This window comes from Phaethon aethereus (genome assembly GCF_964289735.1).
Source record: "Phaethon aethereus genome assembly, chromosome: 11".
Taxonomy (NCBI): domain Eukaryota; kingdom Metazoa; phylum Chordata; class Aves; order Phaethontiformes; family Phaethontidae; genus Phaethon; species Phaethon aethereus.
Genome location: NC_138587.1, coordinates 9,070,357 through 9,089,569, shown reverse-complemented (window position 1 = coordinate 9,089,569; position 19,213 = coordinate 9,070,357). Strand labels below are relative to the sequence as shown.

The window sequence follows — 19,213 nt, the reverse complement described above, 5'->3', positions numbered from 1 at the left end:
ACTAGGTGTTATTCAAACATAAATACCAAACAGCAGGTTTTGCATTTGGAAGGCTATCGGGAAAAGTAATTTACTCCTTCCTGTGCCCAGGGAGCATGGTTCTACGCTTTGCTCCCCTCTGAGCAAATCTTGTCCAGCTGAGCTTAGCAGATGAGCGTGCTCAGCGCAGAGCTGATTAACAAACTCAGTTTCTTTGTCAGCTTTGCTCTGAAGTTTTCTCTCCCGGTGTCACTGTTCCACATGTTTCATCTTTCACGACGATGCATCAAACTGCCACCAGTGCCAGGGAGCAGAGGTTTGGCACGAACTGTCTACAGCACTACAGGTCCAGCCAGGTCCTCAATATTACATCTTTTTCATGTGTAAGCCATCAGCTACCTAAGAAACGTTTTAAGCATAAGAACCAAGAAACAACCTTATTTTCTAATTGCAGCTTCAGGTCACAGGTTATGTTTTCTCTGTTAAAAAAACTGCATTGTCACCAGCAGGGAAAGAAGAAGACAAACTTGCTCTGGGTAAGAGGCAAAAGTAAGAAAATATCCAACCCTACACTGCGTATTCTGACAGCATCTGCTTTATAGAACTCATATCTCTGTTTACTATTAAAAAGCTCTTATTTGCTGAAGCATTCCCAGACCATATGTTATCAACAAATGTTACTAACCAAATACAAACAGTAATTTTCATTAGGTTCCCTTCATGAGAACAACATTAACCACAAAGGGAATAAATGTTTCAAATGACAGTAAACATACATAGCAAACCCTTGACAACACTGTGGTGCTTACATATTCATACCCCCAAAAGCCCTGAAAAGATCTGCGCCAATAAATAGAGACCCTCGGAAGTTGGGTTTTGTGCAGGTTGAAGCCTGTGGTGATGTCATTAGTTGCCATAGTGATGCTCAGCATAAGGCCATAATTCATGTCACCGTAACATCATTTGTATTCAATCTAAGTACACAGTTTATCTGTGCTGTGTGTTAAATTATTGTTCAGAAAATTAGCTCTGGACAGTAGTTAGGTATTAGGATCTTTTGGGGGACTAACAATGTAATGGTTTCATTTCCATATTTAATAATTAAGCAGGTTATCACCGCAGGAGTTTATTTGTTGGGAAACTGTCTTGGGATCTGTTCTGGACAAATCTTCTCATGAAATAGCCGCACTATCTTGTCCCCATATCACAGAACTCATGCTTACACTTCAGAGCAATAAAACATCTGCAAATGAGGACAAAATAATGTCATTCTGGCCAAGAAGATATATATATACACACACCAGAGAAAAGGACAGAAGCAAAAAAACTGTGACAGTACTTTCTCAGTCAGGACCATATTAAGTGTCTGAATCCCTCCTGAAATCCTTAGCCCAGCATTTCTTATTGCCCAGTGTATCCCAAAGCCTGGAGCTGGCCAAGAAAGGCTGCCATGCGTAAGGACTTTGCTAGAATTATTGCCCTATTTACTGGATCTGTGCTGTTCCATTGATGTCCATAGGATCTACTTGCATCTCCGGCGTTTCTAGGTAGGCATCAGACTTAGGATGAGTAGCTAAACTTTTCTCGCTGCAAAGAGCTGGAGGATATGCCCCAGGTGCTAGCTTGAAAAATGCTTGCCCTTGTTTTACCTTTTACAAGCAAAATAAGTAGATCATCACTGTAGATTTTGTGTCCACACAAAGTTGCCATCACAGTTACTAACCAAACAGCCTAAAGTGCGGAGATTTTTTTCTGAATGAAACGTAAAATGACACATATCCAGAGGGCATGAGTAGACAACAACTTTCCTTCAGTCACCCTTGTCCCCCACTACCTCCATGGGTTTGTCTAAGGTGGAGCACTTGAAGGATGGGCTTCCCTGTCTGATTTCGGGAGCATTGGGAGCTCTCACTTATGGACAAAAGAAGTAAGACCACCTAGTCTCCTCACATTCACATTGCCAGCAGTTTTTCTCCATGATATCCCACTTATCTCCAATTTTCTCAGCTGTCCTCGAGAGACACTGACTTAGAAATTTCTATTTGCCTCTTGCGTGTAAATTCCTCAAAGTAAACCATTAGTACCCATGACTCCCAAAAGTGAACATGCATGTTAGTAGCCACAAGAATGCATTAAATTCTTGCATTCATGTATTGTGATCTTCAAGTCTGCTTAGCCTCTGCCTAATTTGAAACAGTAACCCTTCTTCCATCATTGCTTTTGTGACTTAATCTGGCCAGAACACTGATGCCTATGATTTCTACAAGTAATGAACTTATATTGCAGGGTGATGAATCAGCCCTGCTAACCAGCTCAGCCTGTCACTCGGCTAACATGGGAGCAGCTGGAGAGTGATGTGCTTCCGACAGGGTTGACATTTCAACATGATCTATGACCAAGATTTCACGGGCTTCAAAACTGCCAGAGGACACCTTTTCTCCCTCTCCAGTTATATTTATTGAAATGGGTTCGCTTGCCAGCTTGCATGGAATAAACATGAATAAAGCAGAAAATAAAAGTAAAAATGTGTATTAAAGGAGAGCTACACTCTTCCTTCAGTGACTCCAGGTGCGCATTACGCTCAATGTACACAGCAGTATCCTGGGTCACGGCCCCTCTCTGCGGGAGACGCTGCCCTTCAGCCTTGTTCTCACAAGTTTAACGCCTAAGTAAAAAAGTCTTGCAGAATAATATACCTGCACGTTGCCCAGTGGTTTATTGAACTACTGCTCAGTATCGTTTTTCAAGTGGAAGCGAGTCAGCAGCGATGCCCGTCCCAGGAGCACGTCCTCGGCAATGCAGAGCGTGGCGTGCAGCTGCCTCCGTCCCGCAGGGCCACAGCCCCCTAAACCAGTACCCAGAGCCTTCCTGCAGCTGGTTGCGTGGGGAGGCAGGGCAGTCCATCTGAAAGGTCTTTAATAAAGGTGACCATGTCTGGGACAAAATTTGCAAGCCAGCTTAACCTCACTTGCTGTGCTCTGCTGCCAGAATGGGACCTGGTGAGAATGCGATGACCAGCTGCCTCCCTCGTGCGCTGCTGCTGCAGGTAGGAAAGGGTTGCCCTTCATGCACTTCTCTTCACCCACATCCCTCACCTCTTCTCTCCTGGCACCCACACCAGTGTGTCTATGTCCCTTCTGGTGTATTCACAGTTTGGTCTCCAAAGCAAGCCGGCTGGTGGTGGGAAGCCCATCAAGAGGGTGGCACAGACAGCAGCCTGATAGACACTGCTTGTTTTTTGAGGAAACGTGCCAGCAAGGTCACCCTTTGGTGGTCACTGCTTCACCTTGTCTGGGTGTGATGCTTTTAACCAGCCTTTGGTTCTTGGCTTACCGTGGTGCCCAGCCATGGTGCCTGCTGGAGCTGGATCCTGCTCTGGGGATGGAGAGCTCCGATCCCATTCACGGCTGGGAGACTGGAATGCTATGTACAGTCTTGATTTAGTTCTTCCAAAAATCCTGTCTAACAAATGATGGTTTTCTTTCTTCAGCCGCTCCTCCTCTCCCCGAAGAGACCTTTCCAGGGAGCAGCCTTGAATCTTGGGCCATAAATCATGTATGCCCAAAGCTCAAGCACTGGGAAAACCAAAGTTAGAGAAGCAGCACACCTAACCTGCCTTCACACAAATTAACAGATTTTAAATGTGTTTAACATTTAACTGTATGTGAAGAGGCATGCAGGAAAGGTTGTTGTTATATTCTCTAATGCTTTATATATGCCAGCCATTCAAAAACATGAAATAAGAGGTTGACAACCAAGATTACGGTTATTTGTGATCATCCTGAACTTCCTTGCCCATACTCTGAGGCTGCAGTTCATTATAATGGAGCGCACACAGACTTACGCAGCTCAACAGCAAAACCTGATGCAGGGATGGCATTAATTCCAACTGGGATGAAAATGCTCATTTCATTTTCAGAACTGGGTATTTGTGAACCTCTAGGAATGACGTAAATGAGCCAGCGCTGCCCATGTGCTGAGCCTTTCACAAGCAGGTGTTGGGAGAGCAGACAGCTCGCTCCTCTTCGGGAGCAGTGGTGATGAGGCACCGAACTGGCAGGGAAGGTGGCAGCAACACGTGGACGGAGGCACCAGCTGGTTCACAAAGCAGTAATAAAAAGAAGTAGGGCATCCCAAAGCCTTTGGGAAAATAAGTATTTTTTTGTAACTCTCAAGGGTAATGGCAATGGATGAGAGGTTTTTGGTTTGTGTCTTTGGGATGTGAAAAAACCCAAAGACAACAGAAGAATTTGGGCTTTTTTTTAGGGTCTCCAAGAAAGCCCACAGCTGGAGACCTGCGGGGTGCAGCTTCACACACAGCTTGGTTTCAGTGGGGGAATACCCACAAACCACAGCCAGTTTGGGGATGCTAGGTTGGGGACAGTTATGAACTGGTTTGCAACCTATTGCAGTAGGACTAAAAACCTCAACCGAGGTCAACTAAATTCTTCTAAGAAACATAACCCAGTTTGTTTGAGATACACCTTCTCAAGAGATATCATTATGGAAAGATAAAAATATTACTTAGTCAGAAACAAAATAGGGTGTAAAGACACCAAACAAAGAAGCAAGCACGTGTTGCCTGCTCTGCAGCATTCAGCAAGTGCATCACGCTGTGGATGAAGTATGGGAGGTGTCGGTTCCTCCCACCAGCAGCTGCCCTCCACCAGCAAAACAGCAAGTCATTTCATCTGTTTGGTGGGTTTTGTGGGACCGAGTTTGGACTTCACGTGCCGCAGAAGGCCTCAAATGGAACTATGGCTCCAGGTAAAGGACTTGATCTTCAGCTAGCAGGCAAGGATGCCAAGACATGAGACAGATCACAACTGTGGAAAAACCCAAATTTAGGGGACTGTGCTACCATGTACACATGTCCATGTCACTTGCCTTGGGCAGCATCTGCTATTGTAATGAGAGATTTAATTAATAGTCAGTGGAGTTAGGCCTTAATTTCCCTCATCACAATTTAGAGGCAGCAAGCAGATGAAATGAAGCCTGCCCTAAAGTGCCTTTGTCTTCCCACCGCTGAGGAGGGGTGCTGGAGGTGACTGCTGCAGGTGCACAAGAAAGATCTGAAATGAAAATCTCAAAGGATACGTACAGATGCAGAAGACCTTCTGTATTTCTGCTCACGTGAAAAACTCTGCTCATCCTAGGCTAGGAAATACAATTCAGGTGCCGAAAAAGGTACCTTTCCACTCTGCCTGTGGAATGGACTGGGAACGGTTTGCACCTGTAACATGGCTTGATTCCCAGGAGCTGCTGAGCCTCCTCTGGGATTCCTCCCATGGTAAGAGTTCGATGCGTTTACTCACCTTCAGAACAGGATAACCAAAGTGATCAGACACAGATTGACAACGCGGCCTATTTTTGTTCACATTTGTTTCCTCTCCTCCCTTTCTGCTGACAGAACAGCCTTTCAGTCCCATCCCCTTGGAAGAAGCTGAGTTGAAGTGGGAGCGACAGCACAAACAGATTTGATTCCTCCTAGACTTTCCTGCGCAGACTTTGCAACGACTTTGCAAGTAAAAGCTGCTTCCGCTGATGCAGCTGCTGTGCAGGTGACCGGCAAGTCAGCATCCCCGCACACGCGGGCCGGCAGCAGCGGCTGTACCTGCCATCCCGCGGAGCTACGCAACACCATGTCTCTGCACAGAGCGCTGACGTCTGCTCTGATGGGATAACCCAAGGTCTCTCTGAGTGAATCCATCCTTTCCCGTGATGTCCTAATTCCTGCCAAACATATAATACGCCCTCTGCTAAAAAAACATCATCAGTAATTATTCTGCTTATGAAAAGGATGTTCATTTACCCATTACCACTGCAGAAAGCACTATGGAGTTATGCAAAAGGCAAGCGGAGACAGTACGTCCCTACTAGCAGCAGCTAAGGATGTCTTCCAACCTCCAGCATTTCATGGACTGTCCATTTTTCGTTCCCACAGCTCTGAGGCATGATTTAAGTGTCATGCACACAGACACCATCTTGCTTAACATCATGCAGCCAGCAGTACCAGACAGCTGATAAAAGGCACAATCTCTCATTCCAGGAGCTGCAACTCCCACATCCTCAAACTGGCTACGGCAACACTATGGCTGCCGGCTGAGAGAAATATGTCTAGGAGAGCATCACATCTGCGTCTAAGCGTGCAAGGTGCAGAAGGAATAGGGTAAAGCTGACGGAGACTTCAGCAAAGCAAAGCCTGTGGAGGTCTGCTCTCGATCTGCTTGTGGCTCACAAGCAGTCCCCGCAGATCCTGTTGCTGTGCCAGCACCGTGTCACTTGGCTGCCAGGGCACTGCAGCCAAGAGGAGCTGCTGAGGCCGACGGCACAGCTTTGGGAACCCAAAAAAAGGATGATCTTTGCTATACAGAGAATGCAGAGCTTGATTTCTGTTTCCTGAGCATAGCTGATACACAGCGAGAGTGTTACGGGGAAGTTGTGAGAAGGGATGGGAGATGGATTTAATCACATTATAGCTATTTACGGCCACGAGATGGCATTCCTGCCCCAGAGATGTCCCTCTGCCACGCCTGTACCCAGCCCAGCCTCACCTCATGTGCCCAGGACCACACACTCCTCCCAGGCTGTGCTTTACTGCAGAAATCCCGCCGCTGGCTTGGACGAGAATTTATGGCGATGCTATTCACCGCAATCTTCGGGATATTAACAGGAAAAATAAGTAGCGTGATTACCTAGCATGACTTAAATGACTGCTTTTCAAATGCCCTGTGCTCTCGCTTAATACTATGATATTACAATTAGAGGAGAAAAGCTCAGCAGGAGGAAATGGAAATGTAAGCCCAGCAACCTTTTACTGGGAAGTCTGAATTGAAAGAATAATTGCTTTTAGGAGGGCTGCCTACTTTGGATACAGCATGAGTTAGAGTTTCATTCATTAAATGGGTCTGTGTGCATTTACTATCTACGGTTGTTACCACTTCTTGTATAAGGTGGCTGCAATGCCATGCACATGCAAATCGAAGTTTCCTTTGGCCAAAGATGCTCCACTGAACCAGCTATTCATTTCCCAGAACAATTATTTAATTCAGATCTGGTTAATCACTTCTACCAAATCTTATCACCTGGAAGAAAACAGAACTGCAAAGTAGAGCCCTGCAGCTAGTTAAGGCCTGGTTATGATTTAGACTTACCAAGGCCGTGCGCTGCCTGCTTTACAGAAACTCGGTGTCTCTCAAGCACAGACCATGGAAAAAGAGAGGGAAATCCTCTGCCTGAAAATACAGGATACTGGTTTTGTGCCAACATAGTCTAGACCCTCCTTTATAAAATTCAGTAGAGCAGTGAAATATTTCATAAATGTAAACAGAACAGAAAATGGCACAAGGTACCCTTCCAAAACCAGCTAGAGAGAGGAACAAGACCGTCTCTTGCTGTGCCACCAGTTACATTTTTGCTGTCCTATATTCTTCTAAGCCAGCACCCAGGACAGGAAGCCCAGATCCAGCCAGACACTTGGGATGGGGCTTGTCGTGCCTAACTTATGATGGCTAGAAGCAAAGTCATCCTGGCATCTCCTGGGTCAGTGAGGACGAGCATGCACTTCCAGCAGATGATGCCCACCCAGCCACCTTTGTCGTGAGCATTTTCTCTGCTGTGAAATAGCAGCATTGCTCTAGTTTCATGGCTAGGAAACCCAAAGCAAGGACTGAGCCAGCCACTGGCCCAGGGACACACAGCCACTGAGCAGAGTTAGAGCAAATACGCTAACACAACATCCTTTGTTTCTATGGGACATCCGTCCCTAGACATGCACTTCACATCTCTGGCCTGACAATGATCGCAGGGCTCAGCAGTCCCTGACTTGCAGGACTTCATCCTTCCTTCAGCAACCATTGGGTGCTGGTGAGCCCTCTTCCCACATCCTGATGGATCCTGCAGCTGCGGTGGCTGTGTGCAGCTGCTGGGATCCCCCTTCTCACCTCCTCTAAGCCATGGAGTGGGAGTTGCTGCAGATGCAGACCAGTGAGCCAGGCAAGACAGCCCTGTGCATTGTGTCCTGCCTTTCACAGACTTCTAAAATCCAAAATACCTTGGAGTTGCTCTGGAAGGGATTCAAGAAAACGCTGCCATGTCTCTGCACTCCAGACACGTTTGCAAGTTCCTCACCACATTAGCATGCCTTGTCCTCTTTGTCCATGTAGTGACACCATCACATAGCTCCCCTTACGTGCTTTCACACATAGCATGCTGTTCATCGGCAGGCCTCGGATGTTCACAAAGGCAACAGGCCTCTCCACCTTCATTTCACAAAAAGGACAACTAAGATGTTTAGAAATCACTGTCAAGGTTGGCCTTCCCATTAAGGGGGAAGCTCTCTTCCAGAGCTCTGTCCAGGCAGGAGTAGGCACAGTACTGATTCCTTAAGCATGCTTTGTATCTCCCTACGCTGTTTTGCAACCAGCAATAGCAGTACCCCTCATTAAATAATAATGTGTTCTACTTGTACACAGCACTTAAATAAACCAACAACTGGGCACTTTTCACATGCCTCATCCCCCGCCTTTCACTCAGTAAGTGACGTGCAGAACTTGCACTAAGGCATGGCTTAATTTTTTAAAAAACACCAACCATGGGTATTAAACAAGAAGACTTAATGTATCCCAGACTTTTGTTTTGCACTCCTCCTCTAAATATAGCACTATTTCCGATCACTGAATCCCAATCTCATTTCAATGTCCTTTTGGTCTTTACTATCCCATGTTAAGGTTGCATGCACAGGAGTGATGAAGCAGATGGGTGTCAATGAAAATCGCCTTGGGCATCATCACACCTTCTGGAAAACTTAAATTTGAATGTATGCGCTATCACAGGAATACATAATTCCCAAGTGCATAGGAACACTCAAGAAATTAGACAGCTGGCGAGAAGAGAGAGACATTCATCTGTGAAAGAGAAGGTGCATGAGCTCAACCCTTCCTAGACACCAGAGAATCCATGCGAAAGCAATGCTATGTACGCTCTAAAGGCCAGGAAAACACAGCCAGAGCTTGCACTTCATACCAGAGAACCCAATTACGAGAGGTGGGTCTACCGAAACAAGCCTTCATTATTCTCCAACACAGTTTCTAGTGTAACATTTATAGTACAGGACAGAGGAGAGACCATGAGACCTTTGGGAGTAGGACCATAGGACCATACCTGGGATCACCATCTGCAGTCCCAGCAGACTACCGCACTGCTGTCTGAGTGACACCCAAGGTAAGGGAATCCCTGTGGGGCCTTGCCTTTATTCTGGGGAAAAACTCAGCTGCTTAATCTAAAGCAGATTTATTATAGAACCATTCCTGCAGAGCAGCTACGAGAAAGCATCAGAAGAGGTTCTGAATTTCTAATTAGAAAGGACACTAAACCACTTGCATGAAGACTTCCCATAATAGATCGCATGCTTGCACCTGGGTAATAACTTTTTAGTGCATTTTTTGCTATGCTTAATGACTTGTTCACAGCCTCCACCTTCAAAAATGGGAACGTCATAGCATAAATCTCAGGAGCATCATGGAAATACTATCACAGGCACAAAAGGGGATTTGAAGAGCAGGTCAAACTGAACTAAAGGCAGAACCCTGCAGGTGCAAAGCCATGCACACTCTCATCCGAAAACTGGCTCCTAGACATGCTAAATAGCTGTAAGTGAAGAAATCTTGTGTAGGGGATTTGGACCCACTTTGTACCCTTCAGCCCTAGACAGAGGGGCTAAAAGCAACTCCCCTGAAGTTCCTGTCCCTGTCATTGTCACCCGATAGCATCACAGGCTCAGAGCTCATCCACACTGCACTCGCAGAGAGCGAAGCTGAAGATTTCTCCTGGAAGACGCTTCCCTAACAGATGCCTTGGGGCAGACTGATCCTCTGCTCAGACACTCATCCCAGGGATGAGGGCTGTACCTCAGAAGTGACGGTGTCTGATGTTAGCTGTACCCAGGGCTCAGTCACCTACTTTGACACATTCATAAGGCTCCTAAAGGTTTCCGAAGGAAAAAGAGCTGTAAGCGGCTGCACAGCTGTGAAATGAAACCATGCAACTGGAAAGGCAAGTTAATCAGTCTGGGTAATTAAGACAGCTTATATTTAATGCTGAAGCCAACTAGAAGAGGGAGGAGAAAAAAAAAAGAAAAAAAAGCAGCTATCTCCTAAAATTCCCTTTGGCTTTGTTTTTTACCCAGCATCATGAATTTTGCTTAAATCTGAATGACTGCTTAAAACTGTGGAGGCACACAGGTCTTCTGCCTGAGCTTTGCCATGGTGTGATACCTCTGCAACACAGGAACAGCTCCAAGTCGCACGGGCTCAGAGCACGCAGGTGATGCCAGGAATTTGGAGGTGGCCGATTCTCCTGCCTGCCTGCAGAGCCCGCAGGGCTGTCACAGCAGCCAGGACAGCAATGCCGAGCGGTGGCCAGCCTCCTGGATCCACACATGTCTGGAGGAGACCCACCAGGCACGGCACCAGCAGCCGTACTGAGGGATATATAACATGAATTATGGTCTAAAATCTGCTCTCCCTCGCATCAGTATAAACCCCTTTAGTTTAGTGGGGTTAAATTTGTTCTACAGCATATGGAATATTTATCTGTAATTTATACATCTCAAAAGGACCTTTCTCATTTTACCACAGGGAAGTGTTCACAGCATCTCCCAACTAACCGTGACAGCAAAACACTGACTGCAACAAAATGCTCTTATCACGCTCCTACTCTGTGCAAAGCCACTGGGCATCGCTTCAAACTCCAGGGCCTGAGGCAGGGGATTCCTGAATGAAAAGACCAGATTTTCCCCTTCTGCAAAGAGAGCGAGGGCATCCCTGATCGCCAGCCTCCTGTCCCACAGGGCTCCTTCCTTTGCTGCTCTTAGAAGGGCGCTTTGCTCCCTTAGAAGGGCGCTAAGGAAGGATGCTGTGGTGTTCCTGTCCCTCTTCACAGTCAGGCAGTGGGCTCTGCTGGATGCAGCACACCGGTTTGAAACAAAGACCCTAGTCGAGCAATAAGCTCGGAGGGTTTGCTGAAGGATCCAAACAAGGGCAGCCTGTCGCAGCAGAGATAAGCAGCTGAGCTGTCAGAGCACCTTGAAAGCAAATCAGGGAGCAGCATCAGCAGCGAGCACAAAGATAAAACAGGGCAGCCCTGTTTTTCCCAGCTAAGGGATGGAGATGGAGAGGTTTAAAAGTTTACCAAAGACATTACTTTATCAAGAGTGAATTTCTGGAGAGGACATGAGGCCCAAGCTCTTGGTCACAGCAAACAACGTAAGAAGTGACACAGAGTCAGACAAGACCTGTTGAGTGTCCTCTCTCCAGCGCTGCTCTCCCTACAGCAGCTGCTTAACAAAACTGTAGGGAATAAAAAAAAAAACAGGCAACAAACAGAGATCTTTTCTCCTTCAAAAATAGTAAGCTTCATCTTCATTTCTCATGCTCTGAGCTGCTGAATGACCCTTGTGCTAGTCCTGGAGAAGCTGCAGGGGGGATATTTAATGCCTCCAAATGAAGGCACTTCCAGACTCAGAGGAGCAGCCCTCACCTCCATCCCTTCTTGGGCATCCCAAAATGCCTAGACAGGTTGGCCAGGTTCACCCCCAACCAGTTATTTACTGCTTTTAATCCAAATGGTTCCGCTGAGTTCAATGCACCTGATTCTCACTAGTGTGAGCCAGGGGAGAATGAGACTTATCTGCATGCTGAAATAGGTCCAGGTGAATATACTGCATTTATTTACAAGGCACGTAGGATCCTGCTGTTGTTTGGGTCTCTTTGTTTTCTTTTGTTCTGCTCACATCAGAAAAAGGCAGTTTGATAAGATGAATCACTGGTACAGCCCATGAGCACTGCTACAAGCACAGGTCACTGTTTAAATATATCCAGCAGCCTCTTTAGAGACCGTAGGACAGCGGTGTTGTGGCTGAACCTTTTGTGCTATTCCCAGACCCCTCAGCAACCTTGTTCTCAGGCTGTGTGAACAGCAGCATTACTAACGCAGCTCCTGGAAGGGCAGCGTTGGAGACGTGCAGAGTCACCTCCTGCTCCATGCGTTGCAGAGGGCAGATATCAGGACAATGTGCAGGGGAGTGGTATAAAACCCTCAAAGATCTGCAAGAATAAAATTCCAGTGTGAAAAGCAGAAAAATCCCCCTTGCACTGGGATTTGGGATATTCTGTAGAGGCATCTGCACGTTAGGGCATAATACAAAGGATTTTTCTTACACAACTTATTAAAAGCACTACTAATAATACACTGCAAGCCTGATCTGAAATAACCCTTGCTATTTCAGGTCGGGCTTTCTCTAGTACTGTGCCAACCTCAGTACCCATGCTGAGACAAATAATCCTCCCATGAAGGGATTGGGCTTAAAATGTCAGGAATCCACCATGGAGCCTGAGAAGAAACAGAAGACCAGTGTCCCAAGAGCCACACTCCTCACACACAGCTCATCTGATCACTCGGTGCATGTGGCTGCTAACCCTGCTGCTACCCTGCCTCTTTCAAGATCTACAAACAAGATTCAAGCTCCAAAGACACTAAGATGCTTTCAAACATCTTATTTGCAAAACCTGCTGGTTTTGCACCAGGGAAGACAAATCTCAGAATCATTAAGGTTGGAAAAGATCTCTAAAATCATCAAGTCCAACCACTGACCCAACACCACCACGCCCACTAAACCACGTCCCGAAGTGCCACATCTACACGTTTTTTGAACATCTCCAGTGATGGTGTCTCCACAGGTGAACCTCCCACAGACCTAGACCAGTGCTTTTGGAAATCCTTTCCTGGCTGGGAAATTGTCTTTTTCTATTAGGGGTGCAGAGCCTGGGTTAGCACCCCTGGCACAGCATCAAGCTGAAGAGCAGCCACTGCCACCAGTGTGCTGTGGCCTGGGTGTTTTAGCTGAGGGCTGGCATTTCAAGGACATGTGAGAATACAGTGAACAACTCCATGAGTCATTCCTAGGTAAAAAGATGTCCTACAAGGTTGTGGGGCCCCATGACACTCTCCTCTCCACCTCCCCAGGACACAGGGCTGTCATAAAAAAGGGAAGTCTTCCAGTGAATCTTACTGTATAAATGTTCCCCCCCCCCCCCGACATTTGTGAGAAATTTAGTCTTTTGTAGCTTGTAGAGCCTCCAGATGACGGCAAAACTGTATTTCAGGCAGTTTGAAGAGTTAAATCCAAGAAAATACTGCCTGTTTCCAGAACTGTATTCATCACATGTTCTGAGTACAGACACTTAACCTGCATTTCTATTTTTTGAGCCTCTGAGATATAAAAGTTTTGGGATGTACAGGGGTGACCTGCTTCAGTATTTACATTTTCATAGTACTGAGGCTCAAAATCCCAGCAGTGTGCTCCTCACCCCCATGCCAGGCAGCATCCCCTGCCAAAGCACACAAAACCTGGGACACCTGGGGAGCGAGCTCGTCTGGAGAGCAGTCCAGCATGCTTTTGCTGATCTAGTTCCTTCATCATTGAGTATTTTGCTTATGATAAGAAGTACACACGCAAACATGGTGTGAATGACCTCGGTGAGAGTGACGTCAGCATCTACAGAGACACTTCAGAAGTCTGTTTTGACTGACCGTCGATCTTTTGTCTCCAAGGCAGCATAGCTCAAAAATGCATCAAGGACTTCTCTGAGCTGTTTCTATCACTGCCCTCACCACCAGAGTACCTGAGGGCCTTCAAGTCCTGTATTAAGCAACATGACAAACATGTCACATCTGGTTCATTCTCTCTTTCCTTCTCTTCTGAAGGGGAGGATGTAAGTCCAGTAAATTGCTTTCATAGGGCTTTGGTTTTCCCTGCTTGGGCTGTTGTGTCTGGGAGGAGAAGCACTTCTAATGCAGAGAAGAAAAAAGGACAAGCTTTCTGTGATGGTCTCTGGTTTCTGTGGAAGGTTATTTTAGAGCCTCAGCTTGGGTCGTGTTTGGTTTTGGAAGTAAAAATCCAAGGACCCTCAAGGAATGCAACTGGCAAACCTACTCCCCTTCTAAGGCATTTCCATAGGTATTAGCCCAAGTGATGGAGCAACCCAGAAGACTTCAAGCCTGACTTGCACCTCTATGGGAAGAAAGAAGATGAGTGTGATGGCTTGCATAACTCGTATCACACCGCAGCATTCAGCGTTGGCTGCATTTTCCTGAGGGCTGATGGCTTCATGCCCAGACACTGTATATTTCATTATGATAAAAAGACCCACTCAATTAAAGAGCTCACTCTTGCAGCCCTTATTTTCAAAACAACACTTGTATAAATGGTCCTATGGCTGACAGCAAGAAGGCTTGCATAAGGAAGGACAGACCATTTGAGCAAAAGTGGGATGAACAGACCAATCTAAATAAGCACACGTAACCCAGCAGAAGTGTGCTTTTCAGTATGGGTAGTAGTAATTTCCCCTAAATAGAGCCCAACTTTCTCCAGTGAAGCAACAAAAATACCTAAAATAGCGACAACTGCAGGTTCTTATGGAAATTTTCTTCCAAGCACGGCTCTCCTACTTCCTTCTTTGAAGCAGATTTTGAAGCATTTTGAAAAGTAAGCCGGGCTGCAGCACTTTTCCCTGATTGGGAATATTGTTTTTAAACCGCTTACTGCAGATTCCTGCTTCTCCGGTACAGCGCAGGGCGCAAGGCATCAGCAGTTTCTGTGCCTCCGCGGGAGGACAACCACCCAGGGAAGGCAGCCTGCCTTCGGCTCTGCTCTCCTGCCTGCATCAGCTGGGCTTGAACTGTCTGCCCGCAGTGCTTGTGTGCTGCCATGTAACGCAGCCGGGCAGTTGTGGCTTTCCTTTCACGAGCTTGGGAAGCTCTTGGTGAAATGCCGCTGGGGACTGGTCACTTGGAGGGAACGGGATGTGGGAACAGAGACGGAACATCCCAACAGCAGCCCCTCCTGCATGGCTCCCCATAGCTGGAAGAGGTTTCATGTCATCTTAAAGGCAAATCTCCACGGTGAGGATGCACACTGAGAATTTGAGTGTGAAATCTCCGCAGTGAACCTGAGGAAAACTGCCTCAAATCCATACAGACAGTGTTTCGAGATAACTAAACGCACAAATAGGAAAGGAAATAAGCCATTCATCATTTTGTCTTTCCAAATTAACAAAGATCACTACTAGCAGGCTTATAACAACATCTGGGTAAGACAAAAAAGCCAAGTATGGGGCCAAGCCTGAGGATTTGGGGACCAGATCAAATAGGACAGAACAAGACTCTGCCCTTGAACTGGACCTGGGCAGAGTGGCCTCAGATAAAGCTTTACCTGAGTGACTTGAAGCTTTCCCCAGCTCCTCTCTACCACCTCTGGCTGTGGCTGCCAGAGTGTGTCCCTACCAGCTGTTCCCCTTTTATTTAGCACCACTGAAACCCTGACAGTGAGGACAAGATTATGTACCCACACCTGATGGCACCAGTTCAGATGGCCACTCAGACAAGTATTTATCTAAGCACATGCTTAACTCCATCCCTATTTAGCAAAGTACTTACGTACAGGCACAAATTTATGTCTCTATGGCTACAAGAGACGTAAGCCTGTCATTAACACTTTTTTTCCTCAATCGGGGCTTATGTGCCATTCTTAGTTGCAGGACGATGCTCTGCATACGTGGAAGGCCACGTTTCTGCTCTGCTTCTCAGAGTCCCCTCTGGCCTCACCACGCAGGAGCCACAGCTATCCAGAGGCTCAGCAGCGCAGAGAGGCGCAGAGGAGAGCGTGGTGCAGACAGACAAAAGCAAAGCAAGACTTACGTTGGCTTTGAGGCTTCAGCCTGGTCAGTCTGCAGTTTCTCCCCACCTTCAACTTCCATGGTGCAGTACACAATGCGGTTGGGGGCCAGCGACTTCAGACCCTGCACCTCCATGATGACAACCTGTGGGGCAAAGAAAGAGGAGTGTAAGAGGAGCAGCCTCCTTCAGATCTCGCTCTGGCTGCTGAAGCCATGGGGTCAGCTAATGCTGGGGTCCTCCACGTGCTGCTGGATGTTCATGGTGGCAAGTGGGTAGGGACAGCGGCCCTGCCCAGGCTGCGCAGGGACCACGGCAGCCAGAGAGGTCTGTATGGAGACAGGGAGGTCCCCCTCTGACTGCACATGGGCTTGTTGAAAGCTTTGGGTGCCCAGGGCTGTACCAAGCTTCAGGAGATGGGCCTCACAGACACATTCCTGCCCCACCTAAAAGTGCTTTAATTTGTGAAATCCAGAAAAAAGCACAGAGCTACTCAGCTTGTGCCAAAAGCCTGTTTTCAAGATTAATCATAGAATGGTTTGGGTTTGACCTTTGAAGATCATCTAGTCTGCCGTGGGCAGGGACATCTTTCACTAGATCAGATTTTTTTCTTTAAGGTGATTAATCCTATTAAACATGTATCTTAAACATTTCTACAAGAAACACTGTGGGAGGTTCTGTTTGTGTTTTATTACAGCTACCTATGAAGTATATACACAGGGGTTTAAAATTCCTCTCCTCATGTCTTCTGATCTGTCCTTGCACTGAGGATCCCTTCCCTGGCACACAGAGCACCGCAGACCCTCTGATGAGCACACATTTTTGGCAAAAGCTCTCTCGCAGCAAGAGTTTCATGCACAGGGCAGTGCACAGACCTGTCAGCTCCTGAAGTCAGCGCTTCACCGAGCATCTGCTTCCCACTGGATGGGGTTCAGCTGGAGCAAAGCATTTGAGACACCCCGTTGTAAGGGTGAGTCCCTTTATGCACGGCTATACATGCTGCACATGCTCTTCCAACAGAGAGGTCTACTGCTTTGCGACAGTTCCCTGCTCCTCCGTATGGGAATGCTTAGAAGTCAGGTTTTATTGATGCTGCCGTTGAAGGCACCGTCTCTGGGTTCATAGCCTTATTGTTAAATAAGATGGAACTGAATGTTATTGAGGTGGTTTCAGATGTCTAATGAGTTAAACTCTGAGACTGGACAGCCAGCATCATTAAGTTGTGCATTGGCATGATATATATAACAAGAGACCCCTTAGGAAGATAAATAAACAGGAAACTACACAAAAGTAGAATTTCCTGATTATTCTGCATCCTACATTTTTGACCCCATCCTGGTAGTTGTTTTGACAACATAACATAATCCCACCCATTGACACAATTCTGTATGGGTCTGCTGATGACTCCTTGGAATAAAAGTCTTGCCTAGACCACAAATATGTTTGCACAAAACAATTAAGTTGGCTGAAAACAGCTACTGCAGCAATGCTGCTTCCAGGACTGAGACAGCCTGTATCGGGGAGAACCGCGGTCCCTGCAGCACCCTGCCTTCCCCTGGGCTGTACAGACAAACTGCTCGACAGAACGCTGAGCAGAAAGTCAGTGCTCCACACAAAGCAAAGAGCAAGCCGGCAAAGCACAGTATTTCCACACAAACTGCGAGCCAATCTGCTGGGTGCATTCAAACCCCAGCAAGTTTTAACAATTCTCCAAAGAGGAAGCAAGGCTTCCAGGGAAATACAGTGACACCTCTAACCAGCAATAGTTAAACAGAGTGACGTTTATGGTGTTGCATTATTGTACTGGTTTCAGGGACGACACAGGCTCAGGGTTAGTGGGGTACATTCAGTAACCAGCTGCACAAAGAGGTCACTTAATGATGGAGATTTCTGAGCCACATGACATATATCAGCAGGAAATGCCAGATGGTTTATCTCATACAGGTTGTTCCAACAAGGTGGTGAGACACCAGAAAGGACACAGGCTTCGACCACAGGCAAAGATTCTGGTAATTCAGAGAAGAGCTGTTCCTCATGGAGATCAGAAAGTGATTTCTGCTGACCTCTCTCCACCTAACTTAAGCTTGAACTGAGCAGAAGTCAGCTGCTGGGATTTTTATCCCCACACACTCTGCACACTGCCATGTGCGTGAAGCTTACCTCCAAGGAGAACGACAACACGACATCTGACTTGGAGAGCTGGTTCTCATTTTCTTCTCCCATGTCAATTATTGAGGTGTTGTGACTACGTTTCAGCTTCTGCAGCTTGAACTCGGAGCCTCCTTTAGACACAGGCATGCTCTCCAAGTTTGCCATCAGGAGATTGACAGACGACTTCAGCTCCTCAATGTACATGTTTTCCATTTCTTTGGACACAAACTTCGGAAACTTGCGCTCCTTGGATTTGGAAACAAAAACAACAGAATGAATTGTGGTGACAACCAGCAACCACTTGTTGCACTGGGAGAATCCGCCCAGGAGCATCTGCAGAGAAGTTTGCGAGCGGGGAACTCCCACAAACCAGATGACAAATTACAGCTTCCCCTTGTGTAATGAAGAAACGTTATTGTTAACTTCCCATAGAATTACTACTTGGTACTTATCCAGGTTTACTTGCATGCACTTGCATTTCATTCATTCATTTTAACTGCAAATGGCCGCCTTCATATATATGTATTCACAATGACAAACACTCCAGGCTAGATCTCAGCTGAACTTTGTGATTGGCAGCAATTTACTAATGATTCAAAGGATGCTGACAGTTAGGAACTTGTTTTCCAGTCTCCCAAATGTGCTGGTTCTTTTTAAAACACTTCTCCGTTACTTTTCTAGGTGTGAAAGGAGCCCAAGGAGGCAAAATCAGCAATGCGCGGGCAGGACTTTGTGGTGCCAATTGGAAGAAGGGGTAAAACAGCCTTTCCACTACTTGCCAGGGCCCGTGTCACCCTCCAACAAGACAACCTTTCACGGTGAGACCCTCCAGTGCTGCTTGTTGTAATTTAAACATTAGGACATTTAAACATTAAAACCAAAGGTGACAGTGAGAGCAAAACGTGATGTTCCCCAGCGTGTGTTCTCAGCTTTGAACTGCTGCCCATGCTCCAACTCTGTTAGGATCACTGGTCTGAGCCCTACATCTTCTGACAACTCTGCCCATGCCCCGAATCTGCTCGGGCTTTGGACGTCTCTCAGTGGGTTACGAGAGACTGCGCAAGGCATATGACAGCAAGGCAGCATCTGCAGCCAGAGAACTTGAGGCTGATGTGCAAAGTGTCGTAATCACAATTCATAATATTGTAAAAAGCAGTTTGTAAAATGTATGCTGGAAAAGAAAACAAGGTCATGTTTCTTCTGGAAGACTGTCATCAGGCTGCTGAAAAAGTACTCCACCGCACTAGTTTTTGCATCAGTCCTCAATAGCTTACCCACTACAAGCTCACAGCAGCACTCGCACCAAGCAGTTAAAATATAGTCTTCTGTTTCCAGTCTCAATCTTGGGAAG

General features: G+C 46.7%; 1 protein-coding gene across 8 annotated transcripts in view; it reads right to left on the bottom strand.

Annotated features, from left to right (window-relative positions):
• Positions 1-19,213, bottom strand: part of CADPS (calcium dependent secretion activator) — a gene marked incomplete at its 3' end in the record, with an annotated part of 218,948 nt that overhangs the window by 115,485 nt on the left and 84,250 nt on the right. For all 8 annotated transcript variants that reach the window (XM_082004650.1, XM_082004652.1, XM_082004653.1 and 5 more), the window contains exons 5-6: positions 17,872-18,108; positions 15,736-15,857 (exon numbers count right to left, since the gene is read on the bottom strand). In XM_082004650.1, coding sequence (XP_081860776.1) covers positions 15,736-15,857; positions 17,872-18,108 — 359 coding nt within the window. The remainder of the gene's footprint in view (positions 1-15,735; positions 15,858-17,871; positions 18,109-19,213) is intronic.